Source organism: Mustela nivalis, assembly GCF_964662115.1.
Source record: "Mustela nivalis genome assembly, chromosome: 11".
NCBI classification, from domain to species: domain Eukaryota; kingdom Metazoa; phylum Chordata; class Mammalia; order Carnivora; family Mustelidae; genus Mustela; species Mustela nivalis.
This window is the reverse complement of record NC_139030.1, coordinates 111,522,393-111,547,302: the sequence shown is the minus strand read 5'-3', so window position 1 is coordinate 111,547,302 and position 24,910 is coordinate 111,522,393. Positions and strand designations below refer to the sequence as shown.

The 24,910-nt window shown below is 36.4% G+C and overlaps 2 protein-coding genes across 19 annotated transcripts in view; one reads left to right on the top strand and one right to left on the bottom strand.

The window, feature by feature from the left end:
• SLC40A1 (solute carrier family 40 member 1) overlaps positions 1–24,910 on the bottom strand; it is a 747,507-nt gene that overhangs the window by 255,102 nt on the left and 467,495 nt on the right. The window lies entirely within an intron of this gene.
• The window catches only part of PMS1 (PMS1 homolog 1, mismatch repair system component), an 85,605-nt gene that overhangs the window by 24,848 nt on the left and 35,847 nt on the right, over positions 1–24,910 (top strand). For all 18 annotated transcript variants that reach the window (XM_082690508.1, XM_082690506.1, XM_082690511.1 and 15 more), the window contains 2 exons: positions 976–1,078; positions 6,509–6,672. In XM_082690508.1, the coding sequence (XP_082546634.1) occupies positions 976–1,078; positions 6,509–6,672 (267 nt within the window). The remainder of the gene's footprint in view (positions 1–975; positions 1,079–6,508; positions 6,673–24,910) is intronic.

Below are 24,910 nucleotides of genomic sequence, written 5' to 3'. Positions count from 1 at the left end.
TGGGGAGGCCACCCATTTCTGAAACCGCTGTGCTTTGCTAGGACATCCCCACGCTCCAACTACGATATTTTCTGATACTGGAATGCTTTACTATTGTTACAGTCTCCCACTCATCTCAAAAAATAGATAATGCAGGCTTTTTTTTTTTAATAGATTTATTTATTTGAGAGAGATATGAAGAAAGAGCACAGGCAGGGTTGGGTAGGGGGCTGAGGGAGAGGAATGGTCAGACTCCCAGCTGATGAGGAAGCCTGTCGCTCATCTAGGAATCAGCTAAAGACAGGCTTACCCAGCTGAGCCACCCAGGCACCCTGAATGCAGATACTCTTAAATTCTTATTTCTGTCCTGACATCTAAGGAAATATATTCATTGTCAGTAAAATACTTTCTTATACATACATGCCTTAATGCTAAAGTATTTTTCAATTAATAGAAAATTTACCTTTAAATAGTTGTTTGTTTTTAAGAAAAATTGTGCATAAATATATGTGTATGATTTATATTTTTTTATTTCTGAACCATTAGCTTAAAAGAAGTGTAGTTTTATACAGAATATAAAAAGGGAGGGAATTACCATTTTACAAAAGGATTTTTCACATTACCAACAAATTTATGGGACTTGTCTTTTAAAAAGTAAGTTTCCCTAATGCAATCAAAATATTGGTTTTACAGATGTAAGTTATATAACACAAATAGCCGTATCAGATATACTGATTTGTGTATGAGTATTTTAATTAAAGTTAAATACTCAAAGATCAGTGATTTGCCCTCGAAAAAAAATGTTAGCCTATTATTAATATAATTCTAAGGTAATATTACAAGAGAAGTGATCATAAGAGATTAGCAAGTATAAAACTTTTTTCAATTTTAAGTAAATTTATAATTATTTTAAATTTGATTTGATAATGAGGATAATGAGTCCACTGCAGGATCTAAAATAATAATTTTATTAGTGTTTTTTTTTTAATATTCCAGGTTTTAATTACTACAAGGACAGCTTCTGATAATTTTAGCACCCAGTATGTTTTAGATGGCAGCGGCCACATAATTTCTCAAAAACCTTCACATCTTGGTCAAGGTAAGAGAGTAGCTTTGTATCTTTGCCTTTCTTCTCTTTTTTTAGAACATTGTTACCCCTTAAATTCAAATGTGCTGTTTCAGGTTTGGTCATGTGATAAAGTCTACTTTACTTCCAAGTGAATATTCAACCCTTTTTTTAGTCACCATTTCTTAAATACTTAGAATTGTTCTCAAAAGGGACTGTGTAAAAGCCTTAGGACAAAATATGGATTAGTCACCCTTCTGTAAAACTGTAAGAACAATGTTACTATTGTTGCATCACTAGTGTTTTCTTTGTATGTGAAGAACGATAGTTTATTGAAATGCGTAAAACATTATTGATTTGGTAATCAGGGTAATAAACCATACCATATCAAAATGCTATGATTAAATAAATAATAAAAATATATTTATTTATGGAAAACTTCGTATGTATGTGCAAGTAAATGGAATAGTGTACCCACACTGTTGGTGGGAATGCAAGTTGGTGCAGCCACTTTGGAAAACAGTGTGGAGATTCCTCAAGAAATTAAAAATAGAGCTTCCCTATGTCCCTGCAATTACACTACTGGGTATTTACCCCAAAGATACAGATGTAGTGACAAGAAGGGCCATCTGTACCCCAATGTTTATAGCAGCAATGGCCACAGTCGCCAAACTGTGGAAAGAACCAAGATGCCCTTCAATGGACGAATGGATAAGGAAGATGTGGTCCGTATACACTATGAAGTATTATGCCTCCATCAGAAAGGATGAATACCCAACTTTGGTAGCAACATGGACGGGACTGGAAGAGATTATGCTCAGTGAAATAAGTCAAGCAGAGAGAGTCAATTTTCATAGGGTTTCACTTACTTGTGGAGCATAACAAATATCATGGAGGACAAGGGGTGTTAGAGAGGAGAAGGGAGTTGAGGGAAATTGGAAGGGGAGGTGAACCATGAGAGACTATGGACTCTGAAAAACAATCTGAGGGTTTTGAAGGGGCGGGGGGTGGGAGGTTGGGGGAACCAGGTGGTGGGTATTAGGGCACGGATTGCATGGAGCACTGGGTGTGGTACAAAAACAATGAATACTGTTACGCTGAAAAGAAATTAAAAAAAAAATAGTGATTCTTTTTATGTACTGAAGGTTAGGAAAGAGAAGGCTTGCTTTTTTTTTTTTTTTTAGGAAGGTCTAGTTCTAGAAATGCTCTGACTCCCAATTTTTAGGAGTTCAGATTAAGAAACCATTAGGAGATTTTTGTGTGGCTGTTCAGTAGAGTACTTTGAAGTAATCTAGTCACATTTTAAAACTTAAATGTATTTATTTCTATCTTAGTAGTAGCCAGTCTAATCTGGATGGCCTGTTGCTCTGTATCACTCATTCTCTCATACTTTCCTATGTTCATCTCCATGGGAGGTATGAAATAGCAATACTTAAATATGGAGTCCCTCTGATCTTTGCCCATTTGCTGATTGATTTTTCTTTTTTTGCTGACCTAGTCTTCTACTTTCACTGAGACTAAGTATGCATATTAAAGAATTTCTGTGGTCAATAAATGAGCCTTACTTTCTTTTGCAGTATTCCTCTTAAGAAACTATACTCGAAACTAGTAATTGCCTTTCATCATTCATTTTTATCTCCTAATTATAGCTGGCCGGCTAGGAAGGCAATAAAGAATCAAGCTCTTAGTTTCAAATTGCTGTAGATGGACATTTTATAGAAATCTGCAAATACTTTTAAAAGCCTTTTACATTTATGTTGCCCAGTGCTGATAGTTTTTGAGTGGTTGAATCACAGAGTCACATTTCACCGCCAGCTGTCATTCAACTTCCATTTAAATATTTTCTGTGTAAGATAAAACTACAGTACAGCCATCTTAATTAATACCTATGCATTTAGGGTTCTTGTAGATTAATTTCTGCAGTGGTGTGAACATCCTTGCTTAGCAGTTACTCCTCGTGTCATCTGATAGATCAGATAATGATACCTGTAGACAACCTAACTGTAGATGCAGGGACAGCTCACAGCAAAATCTTTTTGAGGCATTGGAAAATTTGTTACCCTTTAAAAAAACACATTTAAAATGTTTAAAAATAGTTGACTGGAGATTCTAGTTCTGGGTTTTTTGAGTGTACGTATTTGTTTTATGGATTAAGTTAGCCATTTAAAATGATATGTGTGCTTAATAGTATGTCATTTTAAATTACCCTTCTGGTCACTTCTATTTTGAGACATTTTAAAAGTTAACAAATGTAAAAATAAGTCCCCAGCTTTTAAATCATTTTTACCAATAACTTATTAAATTACTTGTTTTAATCCTATCTTTTTTCTCTCATCACTTCTGTTTTCTTTACCCTAATCAGTATAAGCTTTCTAAATTGATTTACCCTCCTGGACAAGTTCTTTTAATACCTCCTAGTACTTCTGCCTTAGGAATTTCTCAGATATCAAAAGTAGTATATTTAAAGTAATCAAGCTAGTTCCTTTCCTTACCCTGTTATTAGAGTAGAGCATCATGTTCTTTGTAAATCCCTGCTAGGTATGATTTGCATGCATTGAAAGATTTTATTCATCTGTAGAATGAAACTTTGTCATTAACCAGTTTAAGAAAGGTTTCATCTATTCAAGCAACCATACATTTTTGCATTAGGAATATAAATAGCTGCCTTTATAAATGGCATAACATAGGGTCATGTAAAAATATAACAGGGAGCCATACTATAGGACTGCAATTTAATTCTGGTGTTTGTAGAATGTGCTAAAGTTAGAGAGGTGAGCAGTTCTCTTGTAAAATATGATAGTATACTAGGGCCTCCTCCCTGTTGGCCAGTATCACTTGGTACTTTTCTTAAGGGTACACATTTCATTTAGAATCAGCAGTTTTCCATCATTAAGTTTTACACAAACATACAGTCTTGGCTTATTGATAATTCTTATTTTGCTCTAAGAGAGCATTTTTATCTGCTGAAGCAATAATTTATCAAGATACGTATTAATTACAGTGTGATCTTTCATGTATAACAAATTTAAAAAACAACAGATATCTTTTCTTTTCAAAAATACATTTATATTTGACTTTATTGATTTTCGTCTGCCCTTCTCACCATCTGTCCACAGCTACAGTATATGCCATTGCACCTGTCACAGCTAGTGGAGAACACAGATGAGTTAAAGGGACTCACAAAGTAGAAGGGAACAGAGATGACTAGAAAGGTAGTGGCAGTAAATAGAAGCCACCAGTTGCCTACAGGAAGGTGATGGAGTTGTTCAGAGAAGTTATCGTTTGAGTTTGAAGATGGAAGGTGAGAAGGGGTGGGAGTTTAACCTTGCAGCAAGAGAGGAATGATGAAGGAAAAGAGCACATACCTTTAAAAACTTGTATTTTTTTTTTTCAATCCACTGGAGAACTATGCCATAAAATAGACAAATACCGTATGACTTCAGTCATATGTACAATTCAAGAAACAAAACAGATGAACATAGAGGGGAAAAAGAGAGAGGCAAACCATAAAACAGATTCTTAACTACACAAAGCAAACTGAGGGTTGTTGGAGGGGAGGTGGGTACGTGGTTGAGTTAAATACGTGATGGCTATTAAAGAGGGAATGTGGGGGCGCCTGGGTGGCTCAGTGGGTTAAGCCACTGCCTTCAGCTCAGGTCATGATCCTGGAGTTCTGGGATCGAGTTCCACATGAGGCTCCCAGCTCCTTGGGGAGTCTGCTTCTCCCTTCTCATGCTCTCTCTCCCTCTCTCAAATAAATAAATAAAATCTTTAAAGAGGGAATGTGTTGTGACGAGCACCGGGTTTCGTATGTAAGTGATGAATCACTAAATCTTACACCTGAAACTAATATTGCACTGTATGTTAACTAACTGGAATTTAAATGAAAACTTGGGGCAGTGGGGAAAGAAGTTAAATGAACTAAGTTCAAGAGAAAGATACCCCTTCCTAGACAAGAAGAGACTAGTGGCTCCTTGCATCCATGGGAGCATTAACTGAATCTGGAGGCATAGATGCTCTCTGTTGTGGATAGGGATCTTTTACGGACCTAGAAGAAACCAGCTGAATTTTACCAGCCATGTATGAACTGACATGACCGATGGGAGGAAGGGATCCTCAAATACAGCTGGTTCACCCTGGATGCCAAATCTCATCAGGACTTCCGCTGAGTAGGCAGTAATAAAGAAAGTGGGGACTGAGATCGACAAAGATCTTAAAGTCTCGCAGTGCTTAGATCCCACAGCCTTGCTGGAGGAGAAGACCTAATTCCATCCTTAACGACATTTGAAACTAGAAGTGAACTGGAGCTAAATAAAGGGACAGCTCAGCTCCAACCCAGATACATTCCTAATTATATTGAAGAGATCCTCTCGTCACTCTAGCTGCTTGACAGAGGAAATGAAGTGCCTTCTCTGAGGGAAAATATTATCTACTTCAGTATTTATTTTTGTATGCAATATCTGGCAAAAACAAAAATATTGAGAAACATAAAATGGGATCTATAATCAAGAGAAAAAAATAGTTAATATAAGCAAACACAAACATGACTTAGATGTATGAATTAGCAGAAAGGAACTTAAAACAACTGTGTTAAGGAGTTTAGAGGAAAAGATAGTCAAAGTTGGTAAAAAGGTAGAGAATTTCAGCAGAAAAATGGAACTCTAAAAGAACCAAGTGAAATTTCTAGAACTGAAAGTAAGAGTTTATACCTTTTCTATAGCCAACAGTGAGCCACTGAAACTTTTTAGGTAGAGGATGAATATTATGTTACTTAAAAAATTAACCAGAAGAACATTATAATACCATAAATTATATCTTATTATAACATGTCATCTTGAACTAAGTTTTGAAAGAAGGAAAAGGACTTCACATAGATTGGAGAGAGATTTTTAGGATAGAATAGATAGGCCTAGAAGACTTATGTAGTAAGAGGTAGAGGGAAGAATCAGTTAAAGCTAGAGTATGTGTCTTGGAAACTGTTGGGTGTCCATGTTCCATGAGAAAGAGAATAGCTATAAGTATCAGACTCAAAGAGGAAAATAATGAGTTCAGTTCTGGGTGTGGTTGGTTTGAGGTGGCTTTGGGACATCCACATGATGATAATTGAATAAGCTTTTATTATGTAACTTGAATACTGTAGGTCTCAGATAATATATCTTAGTCAATTCTAAGATGCATGTTTTGTCAAATTTTGACATCTCTGAAAACAAGCTGTGGCTTATAATTAATGGCCTCCCCAGATTTGGACAAGTTTTGTCTGTTAATTGGTAATTCATGTGTTGACTGCAGGGATAAAGAACAGTTTCAGAATTTTTTTCTTGTAAAAACAACAAATGCTTTATGAGACCTAAAAAAGAGAATAGACACAAGTGCTGGAAGGGGTTAAATACTAGTGTGTATGGATTTGAAGATCTCTGAAGTTCTTTTCACGTCTAGATGTGCTTTTCTCTTATCTGCCAACAGGTACAACTGTAACTGCTTTAAGATTGTTTAAGAATCTCCCTGTAAGAAAGCAGTTCTACTCAACTACTAAAAAATGTAAAGATGAAATTAAAAAGGTCCAGGATCTCCTCATAAGCTATGGTTTACTTAAGCCTGACTTACGGATTGTTTTTATACATAACAAGGTAAGCATTATTATGCTTTTTAAAAAGATTTTATTTATTTGTCAGCGAGAGAAAGAGAGACTGAGCAAGCGGTAGGAGTGGCAGGCAGAGGGAGAAGCAGGTCCCTGCTGAGCAAGGAGCCCAATGTGGGACTTGATCCCAGGACTCTGAGATCATGACCTGAGCTGAAGGCAGACGCTTAACTGACTGAGCCACCCAGGTGTCCCCATTATTATGCTTCTGTAAGATTTTTTGGTATGTGGTATCATTATAAAGGGACAGTGTATTTTATCTAAATCAGATGTGTAAAGTCTTCTTGCAAAAAATTTATCCACATTTCTTTAGTTTTATCTTTTAAAAAGAGTGTCTTTACTTTCTTAACTGATATCTAAATGAAATCTGATTGAACCTTTCATTTCATAATTACTGAAATCAGTGATTCTGCCAGGAGACATCCAAGAAGTGTTTTGTTTTGTTTTTAAGATTTTATTTATTTACTTGAGAGATAGAGAGAGTGTGAGAGCAGGGAGGGTCAGAGGGAGAAGCAGACTCAGTGCTGAGCAGGGAGCCCAATGTGGGACTCGATCCCGCGACTCCAGGACCCTGACCTGAGCCAAAGGCAGCTGTCCAACCGAGCCACCCAGGCATCCCCAAGAAATGTTTGCGTCCTTCCTAAATATAAAGATGAGTAAGACATGTTTTCCTTTAAGGAGTTCACAATTTAGTGATATTTTTCACCTTCTGTTATTGTTTTTTCTTTGGAGGAGATTTTTTTGTGTTTTGGTTTTTTTTTTTAAGGAAGCTCTACCTACCTCCTTTCCATTTTTCAAAGCAAGGCTGACTAAGAAACTCTTGTTGCTCGATGAGTCTTGGTGGGAAGAAAAGTTTATGTATTTTGTGATTATTTTCTTTTTCGTAAAGTTCCACATGTGCACTTGAAATAGTTAATGGAAGGAGAGCAGGACCACACAGCAGAATTATGGAAACCTCATGGGGAGTTGAGAGTTAACATTTATTGAGGGCCTGTGCAATGCTACAACATATCCTAAGTCCATTAAACTCCTATAATCCATAGCAACAACTAAGTGAGGTAGACATATTAACTTACATTGTCCTCTAAACTGAATTCAAAGAGGTTGAAAACTTTATATTGCACAGCTATCAAATTGTTGAGATGGGATTTGAAACTTAACATGCCTATAGAGTGCAGGCTCCTTATACCCTACTGTCTTGTCTTCCCATTTTAACACTATATTACATTTATATAATTCTGTTCCAGGTTTCAGAACACTCATAATAACTTTGTAAGTTAGACAGCAGTATCTCTTCTTTGTATGAGGAACCTGACACTCAGAGTAATCAAAGAAATTGTTCTATTTTAATAGCAATTAATAATACTAGGTCAGAACCCTTTTTCATGCAGTTTTCTTTCTATTCTGTGTTTACTTGTTATTGAGATGATTCTGTATCACCAAGCTGTGATAGAATATTTATGATCAAAATCACTGATCATCCTAAAAAAAACAAAAAAGAAAGAAGAACATTAAGATTAGTCAGCCACCTGTTCCTGGTGCCGTAGGGCTCAACCACATGATACCTTGAGATCTCTTCCAGCTCTACCGTGCTGTGATTCCTCAGGATGTTGATAGATGGAGGCTCATCCTGCTAGTATAAATAACCCCATGACCTCTTGATCCAAGGGACAGTTAGCAATTAAAAGTTAAATGTACCCAAGTTAAAAAAAGATCAAGGACAGAAGAATCAGGAAGGGAAAGCATATGGAAAAGGATAAAATATGATGATAGGAACTACATATTTCTAAAAGAAAAGCTGTAAAGAGGAAAGTTTTGTAAGTTCTGTAAAGAGGAAAGTTTTGAGTGTGAGAAAATAATACTAGATTAAACCCAGATTTCTGCTTTATGTAATGGAAGTGAGTACTTAAAAGTCAAGTGCATATTTTCTAAGTTTATATAAATTTCCCTAACCACTCTAAGATCATCAGTGCATGCATTATCTTTTGAGAATGGAAAGTAGGATTTTATGAAATGCTGCATTTTACTATTTTTGGAGAATAGTGCATCTCAACTGATAATGAACAAACACGAGTCCCTTGATACCCTTCAGTAATTTCAAATGCAATTCAAATCCTGAAGAGTATGCTGAGAATATTATACAGTAAAAATAATGTAAGATTATAAAAGGTCTTAATGTAGAATTGTGTTAGCTATTATTACACAAGGAAATCAAGGACTGAATTAGAATAAGCAACCTATCTTCAAGCTTTTTTCTCTTCGTACTAGTTATTGTTCCACTTTTGTTTCTTAATAGTACTGTTCTACCTCAGATGTTGAAATATATTGTTAAACCTCCCAGAATAGAAGTGGCACATGTCATAAATCTCTTTGAACATTGAGTCCTGCTCTGCTCTTAGCCTTTTTCTTTTAAACATGTTTATCATTCTTTATATGCTTTTCTGAAAAGTTTTTGCTTTTGCCTAATATTTACACATGACGATATTGACATTTTTTTTGAAGTCTTTTTCTTCTTTAGAAACAAACAATCATATTGCACATAATATGAGAAGGACTATTGCTATTTTGACATCTTGGATTAGATAGTGTTCCTTCTTTTTATGAAGGTTTAACCTGCCAAGACATTCTTTGAATACTGATAATGTTGATGTTCTTGCCAGTATGGTTATGTTAGAAAGAGGTCTTTTTCTTCTTTCATCACCATGTTCCTTGAAAGCATATTGAATAATGAGACAGCTAAAGGGAAATAATTTACAAGTGGATTCAGTGACTTTATTTAAAGTAGATATTATTTGGAGAAATTGCTAGAGCCATTCCTTAAAAAGCGCTATAGTATTCAGCTTTTGTTGCAATAACTGAATTCCTCTGAGGTCCTGCTGTGTATATTTTCATTTATAAAGTAGCTATTTCCTAAAATTAAAAGTTTTTGTCAGCATGATAATGTCTGAAACTAGTATTTTTTTTTTAAAGATTTTATTTATTTATTTGACAGAGATCACAAGTAGGCAGAGGCAGGCAGAGAGAGAGGGAGAAGCACACTCCCCGCTGAGCAGAGAGCCTGATGCGGGGCTCGATCCCAGGACCCTGAGATCATGACCTGAGCCGAAGGCAGCGGCTTAACCCCCTGAGCCACCCAGGCGCCCCTGAAACTAGTATTTTAACTCTTTCATATGTGCATGAATAATTTTGTAGACAGCTAATTGAGAACATTATGTAAACGGTGATTTCAAATAAGGGGTACTTTCATACTTTATGCTTGTCGATTTTTGTGAATATTTTCTTCTGCCTAAAATACTATTGGTGGTTTTAAAAATTGTTTTGAATCCAATTTTGTCTTGATAATTAGAAGCCCGCTGCATTACAAAAGCTGAATGGGGGCTTATCACTGATGCAGGGTTTTTACTGTAATTTAAGGAGTGATACATGATGCAGGGTTTTTACTGTAATTTTAAGGAGTGCTTCCCACCTACCTACCCCACCTCCATGTCACATGAGTGTTAAAGCTTATTGGGATCAGTTTGTTTATTTTTGAGGTCTGGAAGGATGATGACACAGCTTCGAAAAGTTGAATATCTCTGGCATCAGTCCCTCTGGGAAGGAGCAGGACCTTAGATAGAGAACAGAAACCCAACAAAGTGGCCTTAGAAATTCAGTAGTGAATGTAGTAGTTGTCTCTTGACATACAGTTCTCTGGGTCTCTAGGAGGGAGAGAGACTCTTGTGGTGGTGGCTGAAGACTGGGGAGGAAGCAGGTGTCAAGAATAATAAAAAAAAAAGGGACATGTTTATTAGATTATAAACGGAAGATAAAAAAAGTTGTAGCCTGTAATTTTCGGTTCATCTTAATCTTTTTTTTTTTTTTAACGTGAAGCAACTGAGTATTTTTTAAAATTTTTTTTAAAGATTTCATTAATTTATTTGACAGGGATCACAAGTAGGCAAAGAGGCAGGCAGAGAGAGAGGAAAGGAAGCAGGCTCCCTGCTGGCAGAGAGCCCGATGTGGGGCTCGATCCCAGGATCCCGGGATCATGACCTGAGCCGAAGGCAGAGGCTTTAACCCACTGAGCCACCCAGGCGCCCCCATTTTATTCTTTTTTGCATCTTTTATTTAGCCTTTTACTCAAATATTGTTAAATGTCTTAGTTTTATTTCAGCTGTGCTGTATGAGGAATCAAGAAAAAGACCACAGTTGGACCAGTGTTAAAGGGTTAACCCCCTCCCACATCACAAGCAACATTATGGAAGCAGGATAGTCAAAAAGAAATTCCAGTTCAGGAGTGTAGTTCAAATGTCCTTTTCTTATGAAAAAATTATTCTTTCAATTCCAACTTTGAAAGTTTGGGAGGATTTTGTTTTGTTTTGTTTTAATGAACAAAGGTAGCAGTCCATTCAAATATGGTAGGTTAGCTTGAAGCTGATTATCAATCTTGATTGGCTGGTTGGTTGGGATTTTTGTTTTTGTATTGTTTTGTGTTTGCTACTTGCAAATTAATGATAACTAAAATTTTTAAATGGTTCTCATGTTTTCTTCTTTCTTACATTCATTTCTTTTACTTTTCACCTAATTTCTGTGAACTATTATATTGAAAAGATGATAGTCATATAGAAGTCACATTTTACTATAGTTTATTTCTGATTTTGATGTTTATCCATACTATTGAAGGCATCTCTGAATTCTTCCCCATCCCCAGCAAGATGACATAGTTATTCTTCATCTTCTTCTATAACGTTATTTGTGTATCTCTATTACGACATTTTTGCTTTGTTGGCAGTGATTTACATCCTGTTTCCCCTTCTCAGAAGACTCTTGTGGGAATAAAAGCTGTATCTTACTCATATTTCCCTTAATACTCAGTGCATAGCTCAGAGTAATATGCTAAATGAAGTAGATGGTGCTAAACTCAAAAATCACATAAATTTATAAAGCTCCAGTTTCAAACACTCTGGCCTCTTTCAGACCTTCCTCATATTATATGAAATGAATCCGTTTTTGAAGATTCATCCTTTTGGATTCTCCAATGACGTCTTACATTTTTACAGAGTATATTTTCACTCATATTGCTATATACTATTCTAATCTGTTTCTTTTTCTGGCAGGTAAGTCACTGACACATCTTCATTAGAACTAGTCTGGAAATATATAAAGACTGCGTGGATGGGGCAGTGGGAGAAACAGTTGACAGGGACATAGTCTTTAAGAGCCTTCAATTTAATATGTTTTGTTTCCATTAATGTAGTTAAATGGAACTATGTATATAATTATTCCTTTATAGATCCTCTAATCAAATGCATCTTATGTATTTACTATATATTGTAATATATTTCTCTACTCTAACACAGTAGATTTCTGATCAGTAATATCCAGAGAATTCTGCACAAATCCAGCTTTTCTGAGTCTAGGCCTGTAAAAGTTGATTGCTAAGACCCTTTTCAACTCTAAAATCCTTTTTTTTTTTTTTTAAGGTTTTATTTTTTATATAATCTGTACCGGCAATGTGGGGCTCAAACTTACAAACCTGAGATGAGGAATTGCATGCTTTACCAACTGAGCCACCCAGGTGCCCCTAAAACCCTGATTTTTAAGGAGGACTACTGTATCTTGAGTACTTCAATTTCTTTCTGACAAAATTGGAGTTTCACATTTCCATTACTAAAAGTTCTAAAGAGGTGATTCACATATCAAATCACAAAATAATAAGAGTTTATACCTCCTTGATTCCTAGATCTTTACATCTGGAAAAGACCACTGAAAATCTTTTTTTGTTCTGTCACAAACCTTTTAGCAAGTACAGTATTTTTTATTCTAATCCCTTTCCATTTTATCTTCATGTGATCCCAAGAGTTTGTGTGCATTGCCCAATAACTTAAATGTTTAATGTAGCATAAAATGAGCTAAAGTTCAGATCTCTTGGAGTTTATTTTAACGTTCATTCACCGTTGCTATAGCTTTTCCACAGCTACTGGATACAGAGCTTTGAGTAGGTGCCATGGAATAAGTTATGTGATGGCCTCTGGAATAATTATGTTATAGGAGCTTACAGTATAAGTGAGGAAGATGTGAAAGTGTATGAACATTTAAACAGATGAAAAGAATAATGAAAACTTGCTGATTATTGAATGACACTGATAAATACTATGAAAAGTAAGAGAAGGGAAAGATTACATCAGGCTTGAATAATCAAGGAAGACTTCATGGTGGATGTGGGGGCTTTTTGTTTGTTTGTTTTTTAATTTAATTTTTTTTCAGTGTTCCAAGATTCATTGTTTATGTACCACACCCCGTGCTCCATGCAATACATGCCCTTTATCATACCCACCACCAGGGTCACCTCTTCACCACACCCCTCCCCTCCAAAACCCTCAGTTTATTTCTCAGAGTCCATAGTCTCTCATGGTTCATCTCCCCCTATGATTTTCCCCAACTCACTTCTCTTCTCCATTTTCCAGTGTCCTCCATGTTATTCCTCATGCTCCACAAGTAAGTGAAACCATATGATCACTGACTCTCTCTGCTTGACTTATTTCACTCAGCATAATCTCCTCCAGTCCCGTCCATGTTGCTACAAAAGTTGGGTATTCGTCCTTTCTGATGGAGGCATAATATTCCATTCCATATATGGACCATATCTTCTTTTTTTTTTTTTTTTTTTTAAGATTTATTTATTTATTTATTTGACAGAGAGATCACAAGTAGACAGGCAGGCAGAGAGAGAGAGAAGCAGGCTCCCTGCTGAGCAGAGAGCCTGACACGGGACTCGATCCCAGGACCCCGAGACCATGACCTGAGCCGAAGGCAGCGGCTTAACCCACTGAGCCACCCAGGCGCCCGGACCATATCTTCTTTATCCATTCTTCCATTGAAGGGCATCTTGGTTCTTTCCACAGTTTGGCGACTATGGCCATTGTTGCTATAAACATTGGGGAACAGATGGCCCTTTTTTTCACTACATCTGTATCTTTGGGGTGAACACTCAGTAGTGCAATTGCAGGGTCATAGGATAGCTCTATTTTTAATTTCTTGAGGAATCTCCACACTGTTTTCCAAAGTGGCTGCACCAACTTGCATTCCCACCAACAGTGTAAGAGGGTTCCCCTTTCTCCACATCCTCTCCAACACTTGTTTACTGTCTTGTTAATTTTGGCCGTTCTAACTGGTGTAAGGTGGTATCTCAGTGTGGTTTTGATTTGAATCTCCCTGATGGCTAATGATGATGAACATTTTTTCATGTCTCTATTAGCCATGTGCTTTGAGACTACCAGTCCTGATCTCGTGTTTTTATTTTCATTTATGTCAGTTAATCCAGAACGCCTGAGTCTCTCAATTCAACCCTTATTACCCTGGACTCTTTAAGATTTTATTATGTATTTGATTGAGAAAGACAAAGAGATGAGTGGAGGTGGGGCAGAAGGCCGAGGCAGAAGCAGACTCCCGCTGAGCAGGGAGCCTAACATGAGGCTCGACTGCAGAACTCTGGAATGAGGACCGGAGTGAGCTGAAGGCAGATGCTTAATCAGCTGAGCCACCCAGAGCCCGGGACTCCTTCTCTCATACATACATACCATTGCTTTCTCTCTCTCTCACACATTTCCATGTCTTGAAATGCCCCATTTCATGATTAGTCATGAGTAAAATCCCTGTGTCCTTAGCCTTTTCTTTGATGTTCTTGCTCTGAAATCTGGCTTTTCCTGAGAACATGAATCTTCTGCAGCCCTTTCAAATGGTGACTGATTTCTCTCATCTGTTCCTCACCTCATTATACCTCATGGCAACTTCCAGACCATTCCTTTTTTTCTTCAACCCAAAAATCTCATTCACATTTGAATTTCAGATCTTTAAATTCCGTGATCATTATCACTCTGGTGATTTCAGTGTCCACATAGTCCTTTCTAGCTTCTCAAATCTTTTACCTTTTCTCCAGTGTTTTTTTTTTTTCCACCTTACCTCAGCCATAAATTCCAGTGACTGACTCTATCATAGACCTTGTCATAGCCCAAAACTTCACGTCCTCCATAATTTCAGTGTTCATTGTTTCACTGTCTCACCATCACCCTCTGTCTCTCCAGCTTACTCCCTCTAGCAGTCTTCAGACTCTACTGGACCTGTGATCCATTGAGCCTACTATCTTTAGCAGTTTCTTGCCTTTGATGTTTTCAGTTTTCTTCTTAAATTATAAGGTCAATAATTACCATTGCTTTTCTCTCCTTGAACTGTACTTGCTTGACTAACCGAATCCTGGTTAAAGCCATCTTCTTGTCTTCTTGGTGCTTGAACCAAGCTGAATGTGCTGGAAGAAAACACACCTATCCTAAGTAGTACCACTTTAAATTCATCGCTGTTGGTAATTACACTGTGTTTCTCTCGGGCATTTACTCTCCTGGTCTCCTATATCAGTGCTTTAGACAGACTAGTGTGCGTGCAGATCACTTGGGATCTTGGTAGAATGCAGATTCTTATCAGTAGGTTAGGGAGAACCTGAGCTTCTGCATCCAACAAGTCTCCAGTTGATGTGGTTGCTGCTGGATTGTGAAGCACGCATTGAATGGCGAGGCCCCAAATGGCTCTTTGATCTTTTCTCTCCTCAGACAGCCAACACCTTCTCTGTCTTCACTGTCATCTGATCTACATCCTATTTTAGTGAGAAAATTGGAGCAATAAAAAGCGAACTTCTACAAAGCACCCACCTACCTGCAGTTGTGCTCATAGATTCCACCTTCCCTTCATCACTGTGAATGTGCTACTCCCCGTGTTCCCAGGAAAAGCCAGTCTCTTCACTTGGGCAAACTTCCTGAAATAGTTGTCTTTATTCATTGTCTCAGTTACTGTCAGTTACCGTCCTCCCATTCTCTCTTGAACCCACTTTCTCTCAGGCTTCCTCTATCACTCCCTTGTCAGGGTTTCCATTGACCTCTGAATTGCTAAATCCAGTGGTCACTTCTCACTCCTTATCTTACTTATTAGCATTTGCCACAGAGTAAATTCTGTAGGTCTACCTTCAAAATATATATAAAAAAATATATGTAGAATCTAACTAGATTGCACTATATCTGTGACTACCACCATGTTCCAAGCTGCCATCAGCTCTCACTTGGCGTTTTGTAATAGCATCCTGATTCGGTCTCCCCATTTCTTTCCTTGCTGTCTTCAGTCTGTTTCCAGCCCAACAGCTTGAGTGACCCTCTAAAAATGTAAGTCAGATCATACAACTCCTCTTTAATAAGTTTCCATCTCAGTAACGTCAAAGCCTTTATAAATGGCCTATGAATTCTATATTGGGGTCAGAGAACATTCTTTATGAAAAAAAAAGCCATATAATAAATATTTTGGGGTTTGTGGGCTATACAGTCTTTTACAAATATTCAGCTCTGCTGAAGTAGCATGAAACCGATCGTAGGCAGTAAAACTGAAAAAAAAAAAATGTCAAGGCAATTCAGCCCTCGTGCTGTAGTTTGCCTATCTCTGTTGTAGATGATCAGACCCATCATTGTATCTAATCTTCTTTATTTCTTTCTTTCACTCACTTTGCCTCAGCTGAACTAGCCTCCTTGTTTTTCCTTGACCTTGCCAGTCATACTTTCAACCCAGGACCTTTGTATTTATAGTTTCTTTGCCTAGAGCACTTTTCTGTGTATGTGGTGCAGTCTCATCTTTTAAAACTTCTCAGGCTTTCTTTAACCACCCTAAAATCGCAACCATTTCCCTTACCCCACACACATTTTCCTGCTCTAGTTTTCTTCTTAAAGCTCATGACCATCTAATATGTTATATATTATAATACTTATCTTGATTTCCTGCCTTTCTGTTCTCTAGAATATAATTTACATGAGGGTAAAGGTGTTTTTCTATTGTTTCACTGTTGTCTTCCTAGAACCTGCAGTAGTCTTTTCTACAGATGCTCAGAAAACATGTGATGTATGACTGTAATCCAGGGTTCCGAGCATGGAGGCCAGGAGGGCTCCATCACATGTGTGGCCCTAGTGCATTCCAGCTTGCGAACAGAGGTATTTAAGCACTTAAGATATTGGCAGATATGGTCACCAAGGGTTAAAGACAGCAACTGGAGTAGAGAAGTGGCATAATAACAAATAACCAGCTCTTAGACCTGAGACACTTCCTTTTCCTTCTGGATACTTCTAGAAGGTCTCCGAAGGGAGAGAGCTGATTTTGGTCACTAGGCAAAGGTAAGTGTTATTGATTCAGTGGAATAGACTCAGAACCTGGGAAAGTGATCTCATCTAGGACACTGCCCCTCTCCAGGGTAGGTGAGCCATAGGGGTATTCTGTTACAGTATTTGCTAATATATTATAGAATTTGTTAATGTGGATAAAAGGATCACGTTCATTCTAGGTAGAGAAATAGTGTGAACATAAAAGGTATAGGCAGGTAAGTGCAGAGCACATTTAGAGGCAATTAAGTCGATTTAAGTGAGTCAGATATTTTGTATAAAGGAGTAGAGGAAGATAAAGACAGTTTGAAGCTAGATTATAAAGGGTCTTGTTGCTAAGCCGAATCTTTTTTCTTTTTCTTTTTTTTTTTTTTAAATAGAAGATCAGGAGTAGAGAACTGACTTGGTCAAGGTGTTAACTCTGGCAATAGTGTTCAGGGAGGAATTATAGGAGGCTTTAAGCAATGAGTGTTAAGCTATAACAGAAATCCAGGCATTATGGGCCTGAATCAGGATAAATATATTGGACATAGGAAGCGAAGGGTGTCTGTGATAGCTATTACAAGGAAGAATCAATGAGACTGGTTGGCTGACTGCATATGGAAAATGAAAAGAAAAGATTTGAGAATGTCCGATTTATTTAATTTACGTGCCTAGGAAAATGGTAAGGCACCACCCCCTTTATATCCCTGGATGGATGCGTCTGATTTGCAGTTTTGTTTATTTTTTTAAAGATCTTATTTATTTGACAGAGAGCGAGCACAAGCAGGGGGAAGTGCAGGCAGGGAGAGGGAAAGGGAGAAGCAGACTCTCCACTGAGCAGGGGGAGCCTGATGTAGGGCTCTGTTCCAGGAGCCTGTGATCATGACTAAGCTGAAGGTGGACACTTAACTGACTGAGCTACCCAGGTGCCCCCTGACTTTCACTGTTAATAAAATGTAGTTACCTTCATGTGTATTGTTCTGACGTAATTTTGATTTCACTCTAAAAAGCTAATATAGTCAAACAAAAAGGGAAGTTTTAAAGTGATGTTATTGATACCTCATCGTAGAGGTTTTGTTAACTAGACAAGAAAGAAAAGCTAATCATGTCTAGGCTGGATATTACTTGTTAGCCTTAAAACTTAACTGTTTTTTAAAAGCAGGCACAAAATCGGAAAAATAATGTTATTATTGGGACATCTATCTGAGTAATACAGGATGCATGGAAAGAGAAATACCGTTGGGAAAATACCAAATTTCTGTCAGTCGGATTCTTGTTTCTTTATTAATGAATTATTTTTTTTCTCTCTAACACTTATAATTTTTTTTTGTCTTTGGTATGTATGCCCTAGTTTGGGATTCATTGAGTCAACTATAGTTATGAATATTTTCTTTCTTTTTTTGTATCTAAGTTTTAATCCAGTGTCTTGACTATTTTATGCTTGAGAAATAGATGTACATTAATATTCAAATATTTCTTTCCTTTTTCTTCTTTCATTAAAAAAAAGTCATTTATTTTATTTTATTTAAAAAAATATTTATTCATTTATTTGGAGTAGAGAGAGAGGGTCATGAAGAGTGGCTGATTATATACTTTCAATTTGGGAGGAGGTTAGGGATAGCACAAGCCTCCAAGGTATTTTATAAACAAGGTTTCCAGGACCTTGAGGGGGCTAGCTATTGTTAGGGAAAGGTCATTTATTACTATTTAGTAAAAACTCAGGGAAGAGACTCTTCTGATGGGAAAATACCAGGAAGCTAGCTGATGGGAGTGTTGGAAGGTCAGAATCCGAGGATTTGATCTTTTTCTCTTTCTTTCTTTCCTTCTTTCTTTCTTTCTTTGTTTCTTTCTAACCATTATTTTGTTGAGAACACTTAACATGAGAGCTGCCTTAAAATTTTGAGTGTACAGTGCAGTATTGTTGACTAGTGGTGCGATGTTACACAGCAGATCTCTAGAACTTCTTCATTGCACTTAACTGAAATTTGATGCCCATTCATTAGTAACTCCCTATTTCCCCCTCCCCCGTCCTCTTGATAACTACCACTCCAATTTTTGATTCTTTGAATTTAACGATTTTAAATACCTCCCATAAATGAAATCATGTAGTATTTGTCTTTCTGTGACTGGCTTATTTCACTTGGCGTAGTATCCTTAAGACTCATCCATGTTGTCATATGTGGGAGAATTTCTTCTTAAGGCCGAACCATAGTCTGTCATATACTAGTATATACATATACTACTGGCATATACTAGTATATACAACTGTATATACTAGTTTCTTTGAACATTGATCCATCAGTGGACATTTCGTTGTTCCCACGTCTTGGCTGTTGTAAATAGTGCTGCAGTGAACATGGGAGTGCTGATATTAGTATCTCTTTCAGAGCCTCCTTTTAGTTCCTTCGAATAAATATTTTGGCATGAGATTGGATTGCTAGATTATATGGTAGCTCTATTTTTAATATTTTGAGTTATCGCTCTACTGTTTCTGTATATTTGCATTCCAATTTCTCCACATCTTCCCTGATATTTGTCTTTTATTTTTTTGATAATAGCCATCCTGACAAGTGCGAGCTGGTATTTCAGTGTGGGGTTTTTTTTTTTTTTTTCCTCTTTTTTCTTTCTTTTTCTTTTTTTTTTTTTCAGTGTGTTTTTGATATGCGTTTACCTGATGATTAGTGAAACTGAGCATTTTTTCACTCACCTGTTTGCCATTTGTATTTTCTTCTTTGGAGAAATGTCTATCAAGCTCTTAGCCCATTTTTTTTAAAATTTTTTTTTTTTTTAATTAGAGAGAGAGAGAGCAAGAGCGAGCACAGGTAGACAGAATGGCAGGCAGAGGCAGAGGGAGAAGCAGGCTCCCTGCTGAGCAAGGAGCCCGATGTGGGACTCGATCCCAGGACGCTGGGATCATGACCTGACCCGAAGGCAGCTGCTTAACCAACTGAGCCACCCAGGCGTCCCACTTAGCCCATTTTTTATTTGTGTTACTAGTGTTTCTAATAGTGAGTTTTAGGAATGCCTGTATACTTTGAAATTAACCATCAGATGAATGCTTTGTACTTGTTTTCTGCCATCCCGTGGGTTGCCTTTTCATTCTGTTGATAGCGTCCTTAGCTGTACAGAAGCATTTTAGTTTGTTGTAGTCCCTTTGTCTGCTTTCCTATTGTTGCCTATGCTTTTGGTGTGATATTAAAGAAATCATTGCCAAGATCAGTGTCATGAATATTTTGTCTTCCCTTTTAGGGGTTTTACAATTTTAGGTCTTATATTTAAATCTTTAATCCCTTTTATTTATTTTTTTTTCATTTTCTATTTCATTTTTAAAAAATTTTTTATTTCTTTTCAGCGTAACAGTATTCATTGCTTTAATCCCTTTTAAATTGATGTCTGTGTATGATGTAAGATAAGGGTCCAGTTTCACTCTTTTGTCTATGGATATCATTTTCCCAGCACTCTTAGTTGCAGACTCTTCTTTCCCCATTTCTATTCTTGACACCATTGTCAGACATCAGTTGACCATGTATGCATGGATTAATTTTTGAACTCTTCTATTCTTTTCCATTGGCCTTTATATCTTTATGTTAATTCTTTGTAATGTATTTTGAAACTAGGAGGTGTGGTGCCTCCAGTTTTGTTTTTTATGGATTGATTTGGCTTTTTGTAGTCCTTTGTGGGTCCACGAGTTTTAGAATTGTGTTTTTCTATTTCTGTAAAGAATGTCATTAGGGTGTTTGGTAGGAATTGCATTGAATTTGTAGATTGCTTTGGGTTATATGGGCATCTTAACAATATTAAATATTCTGATCTATGAATACAGGTTACCTTCCCATTTGTCATCTTTGATTTCTTTCATCAGTGTTTCCTAGTTTTTAGTGTACAAGTCTTTCACCTCTTTAGTTAAATTTATTGCTAAGTATTTTATTGTTTTTTGGTGCTATTGTAAATGGGACTGTTTTTCTTTCTTTTTTTTTTTTTTTGGTGCTATTGTAAATGGGACTATTTTTCTTTTTTTTTTTTTTCCCGATAGCTCATTGTTAGTGTATAGAAGCATAACTATTTTTTGTATCTTGATTTTGTATACTGCAACTTTACTGAATTTCTAAGTTCTAACAGTTTTTTGATAGTCTTCAGGATTTTCTCTATGAAGGATCAAGTCATCTATAAACAGGGACAGTTTTACTTCTTCCTTTCTGATTTGGATGCCTTTTATTTCTTTCTCTTGCCTAACTGCTTAAGCTAGGACTTTCAGTTTTATGATGAATAGAAGTGGCAAGACTAGGCATCCATGTCTTGATCTTAAAAAAAAAAGTTTTAGTTTTTTTTACCATTAAGTTTGATGGTTGCAGTGAGATAAAAGCCAAAAAGATGGCTTCTTATTATGTTATTTTCTTTCTATTCATAGTGTATTGAGTTTTTAATCATAAAACGGTATTAAGTTTCATCAGATGCTTTTTCTGTACCCATGGAGACAATCATGTGACTTTTATCCTTAATTTTGTTAATATAGTGAATCACATTAATTGAAATGCAAATGTTGAACCATCCTTGCACCCTAGAGATACATCCCATTGGTTTATGATCTGTTTAATACATTGTTGCATTCAGTTTCTAGTGTTATCTTGAGGATTTTTGTATCTAATACGCATCAGGGATTTGGCCTGTAGCTTTCTTTCCTCCCACTGTTCCTGTCTGGCTTTGGTATCAGGGTAATGCTGGCCTGATAAAATGAGTTTTGAAGTATTTCTTCTTCCAGTTTTTTGGACGAGTTTGGAAGGATCAGTGTTAATTCTTAAGTAAATGTTTGGTAGAATTCTCCAGTGAGCCATCTGGTCCAAGGCATTTTTTTGTTGAAGGGTTTTTGATTATTGATTCAGTCTCTATACTAGTTGTAATTCTGTTCAGACTTTTTCTTTCTTCGTGATTGAGTTTTGGTATGTTGTATGTTTCTAGAAATTGAGCCTTCAGTTATCCTGTTTTTTGGGCATATAATTGTTCATATAATCTTTCATGATTATTTTTATTTCTGTGGGATTAGCTGTAATATCACTTCATTTTTTTATTTTATTTGGGGTTGGTTTTTTTTTTCATTATTCTAGCTAAAGGTTTATCAATTTTGTTTCTTTTGAAAAAACCAAGTCTTAGGGTTTTTTTCCTGTTTTTCTATTTTCTGTTTCATTTATCTTTGCTTTGCTCTAATATTTATTTCCTTCCTTCTACTAACTTTAATCTTAATTTGTTGTTTTTCTAGCTCCTTAAGGTATATAGTTAGGTTGTTTGCTTAAAATCTTTCTTTTTTAATGTAGGCATTATTGCTATAGATAAACGGCCCTACTTCTACTGCATCCCATAAGTTTTGGTATATTGTGTTTTCATTTATTTTAAGGTATTTTCTAATATTCTTTTTGTTTCTTGATTCAGTAGGTGATCAAGAATGTGTTATTTAATTTCTACATGCTGTGAATTTTCCACTTTTCTTCCTATTAATTTCTAGTTTCGTTCCATTGTGATCAGAAAAACTTCGGTATGTTTCATTCTGCTTAAATTTGTTAGACTCGTTTTGTCTTAACACTTGGTCTATCCTGGAGAAAGATCTGTGAGTTTGAGAAGAATACGTGTTCTGTTGCTGTTGAGTAGATTGTTCTGCATACGTCTTTTAGGTCTGTTTGGTCTGTAGTGTTGTTCAAGTCCTCTATTTCCTTATTAATCTTCTGTCTGGATTTTCTATCCATTATTTGTCTTGATCTGAAAACAGAACCAACTAGAGAACTATGTGGAGGATGGAGTTGGATTTCAGAAGAGATGGTTGAAGTAGCTTCATTTAGAAGCATGAACAAGTTTGGAAAATAAAAATCTCATGAAAAACAAAATTAATAGTTAAGGTATTCTGTTCAGTGAGAGTAGAGAGGAAAAGCTGAAATGAGATATTGTTGTGAGCAATAGCAGCTTGATTTGCACCTAACCTGCTCGGTAAAGTTAAATATGGGTGGAAGTAATGATTGCCTCAGAGTTCCAAGATGAAAGAGCTTGTCAGAAAGGCTGATCTGAAGGGTTTTCTACAGTATTGGGGCATTAATCTGGAGGTAATTATTAAATGCTTCTCAGGTTCAAAAAGTATTTTCAGAGGAGGTAGCCTTAGAACTGGTTTTTGATAAAGACTAGTTGAGCACAGGCATTTGAAATCACATGCAAAGCCAAAGACTCCTCGGAGCTCTGAGAAAGCTGGTGTAGGAAGGTAGGAAATGAGGCTGGAAAGGTGCTTGGGTCTAGATTCTAAAGGATCTTGTTTACCTTATATGGGTGTGTGGATTTCTTGCCATGTGGCCAAAGGAAAAAAAATACGTAGTTTCATGTTGCAGGGGTAATCAAGAGGATATGACCACCAATTGACCATTGAACTGAACCCTGGGCAATTGGTAGCTCCTCAGAGCGCCCTTCCCATTCCTTCTCCTTCTCCCCCAGTGCCTGCTCTGCCTGCCATTCCCTCAGTGCGAGCTGTTCCAAGGGCATAGCCTTCAGAGAGGAGAGCGTTGTTGAGACCATCTGGACATTGTGTGAGACAACCCAGTTAAGGCCTTATTTATATAGACATTTAAAATTCAGGAGAGTGGGTGCAGAGATTACTTACCTTGTGGCCACCCAAGACCAGCTCATAATCAAATGAATGCTTATGTTAATAGAATGTGATATTCTTTTAATAATAGTAATGATATTGTAAAGGAAGTAGTTAAAGCTTTTTTGAAGAAATTCAGATGTGAACTTAATAGTATATCTGTGCATATAATTTGTATGAAAAGTTTAATTGAAGTCACCTTTGTTCAGGCAGTCGTAGTAGCACCGCACTTTTTAGTTAATTGTATATCATCTGTTTGCAGCGTCCTCTTTCCTGCTATCACAAATTGCCTTCACAATTGAGGCTTATTAATTTAATACTGAGTATTCTTATCTAATCATTTCTTTCAAATAGTATATGTTGATGAAGTAGAAGAGTGGCAAGATATATTTGGCTAATGTCAATCAATTACTTGGTATGCATGTAATAATATATTTTTTATTGAGGTGTTTTTGCACTGTCATCACACTGACTAGAGTCAGATTCTTACTTGGCAGATCCAGATGCTCCAACTCTGTGTGACCCAGATAGAAAACATATGGGAGTATGTGCGTGTATTTTTAGCAAGTTAAGCTTTCTGCCTTAGAGCAAAATATAGGCAAAACTTTAGGAAGTGGGAAGAAAATCTCTGTTTTAGAAGATAATATAGAATTGAAGAAATGGTAGAAAAAGCACTAAAAACTATTTACTGTAGTAAATATGGTATTTAAAAATTTTCAGTTTTTTAAAAGATAAAGATCCTTAATTTTTAATTACCATATTTTTAAAAAATTTAATCCATTTTTTAAAAGATTTTATTTATTTATTTGACAGACAGAGATCACAAGCAGGCAGAGAGGCAGGCAGAGAGAGAAGGGGAAGCAGGCTCCCTGCTAGGCAGAGGGCCAACCCACTAAGCCACCCAGGTGCCCCTTTAATTCATTTTTAAATAATGAGTGCTGTTTTGAAAATGAATTTTAGTTTCCTGAGCAATAGCAAAGATTTCATTTTTTGGCAGACCTCTATAATCATTTATTGCTGTCCCAATTTTAACTAATTTAGAAAATGTTCCTAAATTACCCACCTTGACTTGATCCAGTAATTGTCTACTTTGAAATAATGTTCTAGAACTACTAGCAGTATTTAGTTAAAAATGAAATTCTACATTTAATGATTCTCATGTTTGACAGCTTTTTTAGAACTAACCCATTTCTTCAAGTGATCTTTTTACAATTCTGTGCACTAGCTACTCAGCACGTCAGGCAGTGAAACAACATTTTTGCATTAATCAGCAGCTAAGATTTATATATTTAGGCATTACCTGAGGCGGCACTCTAATACAAACTAAACTGATATGATGTTTACATTAGAACTAACTCAGGCTTTATATCTGTATCAACGCAAGAAATTTTGGAATTTTAAAACATTAGTTTTCTTGACTACTTACTTTAAATATATTTACATGTATGTATCAGAGATGTAGCATA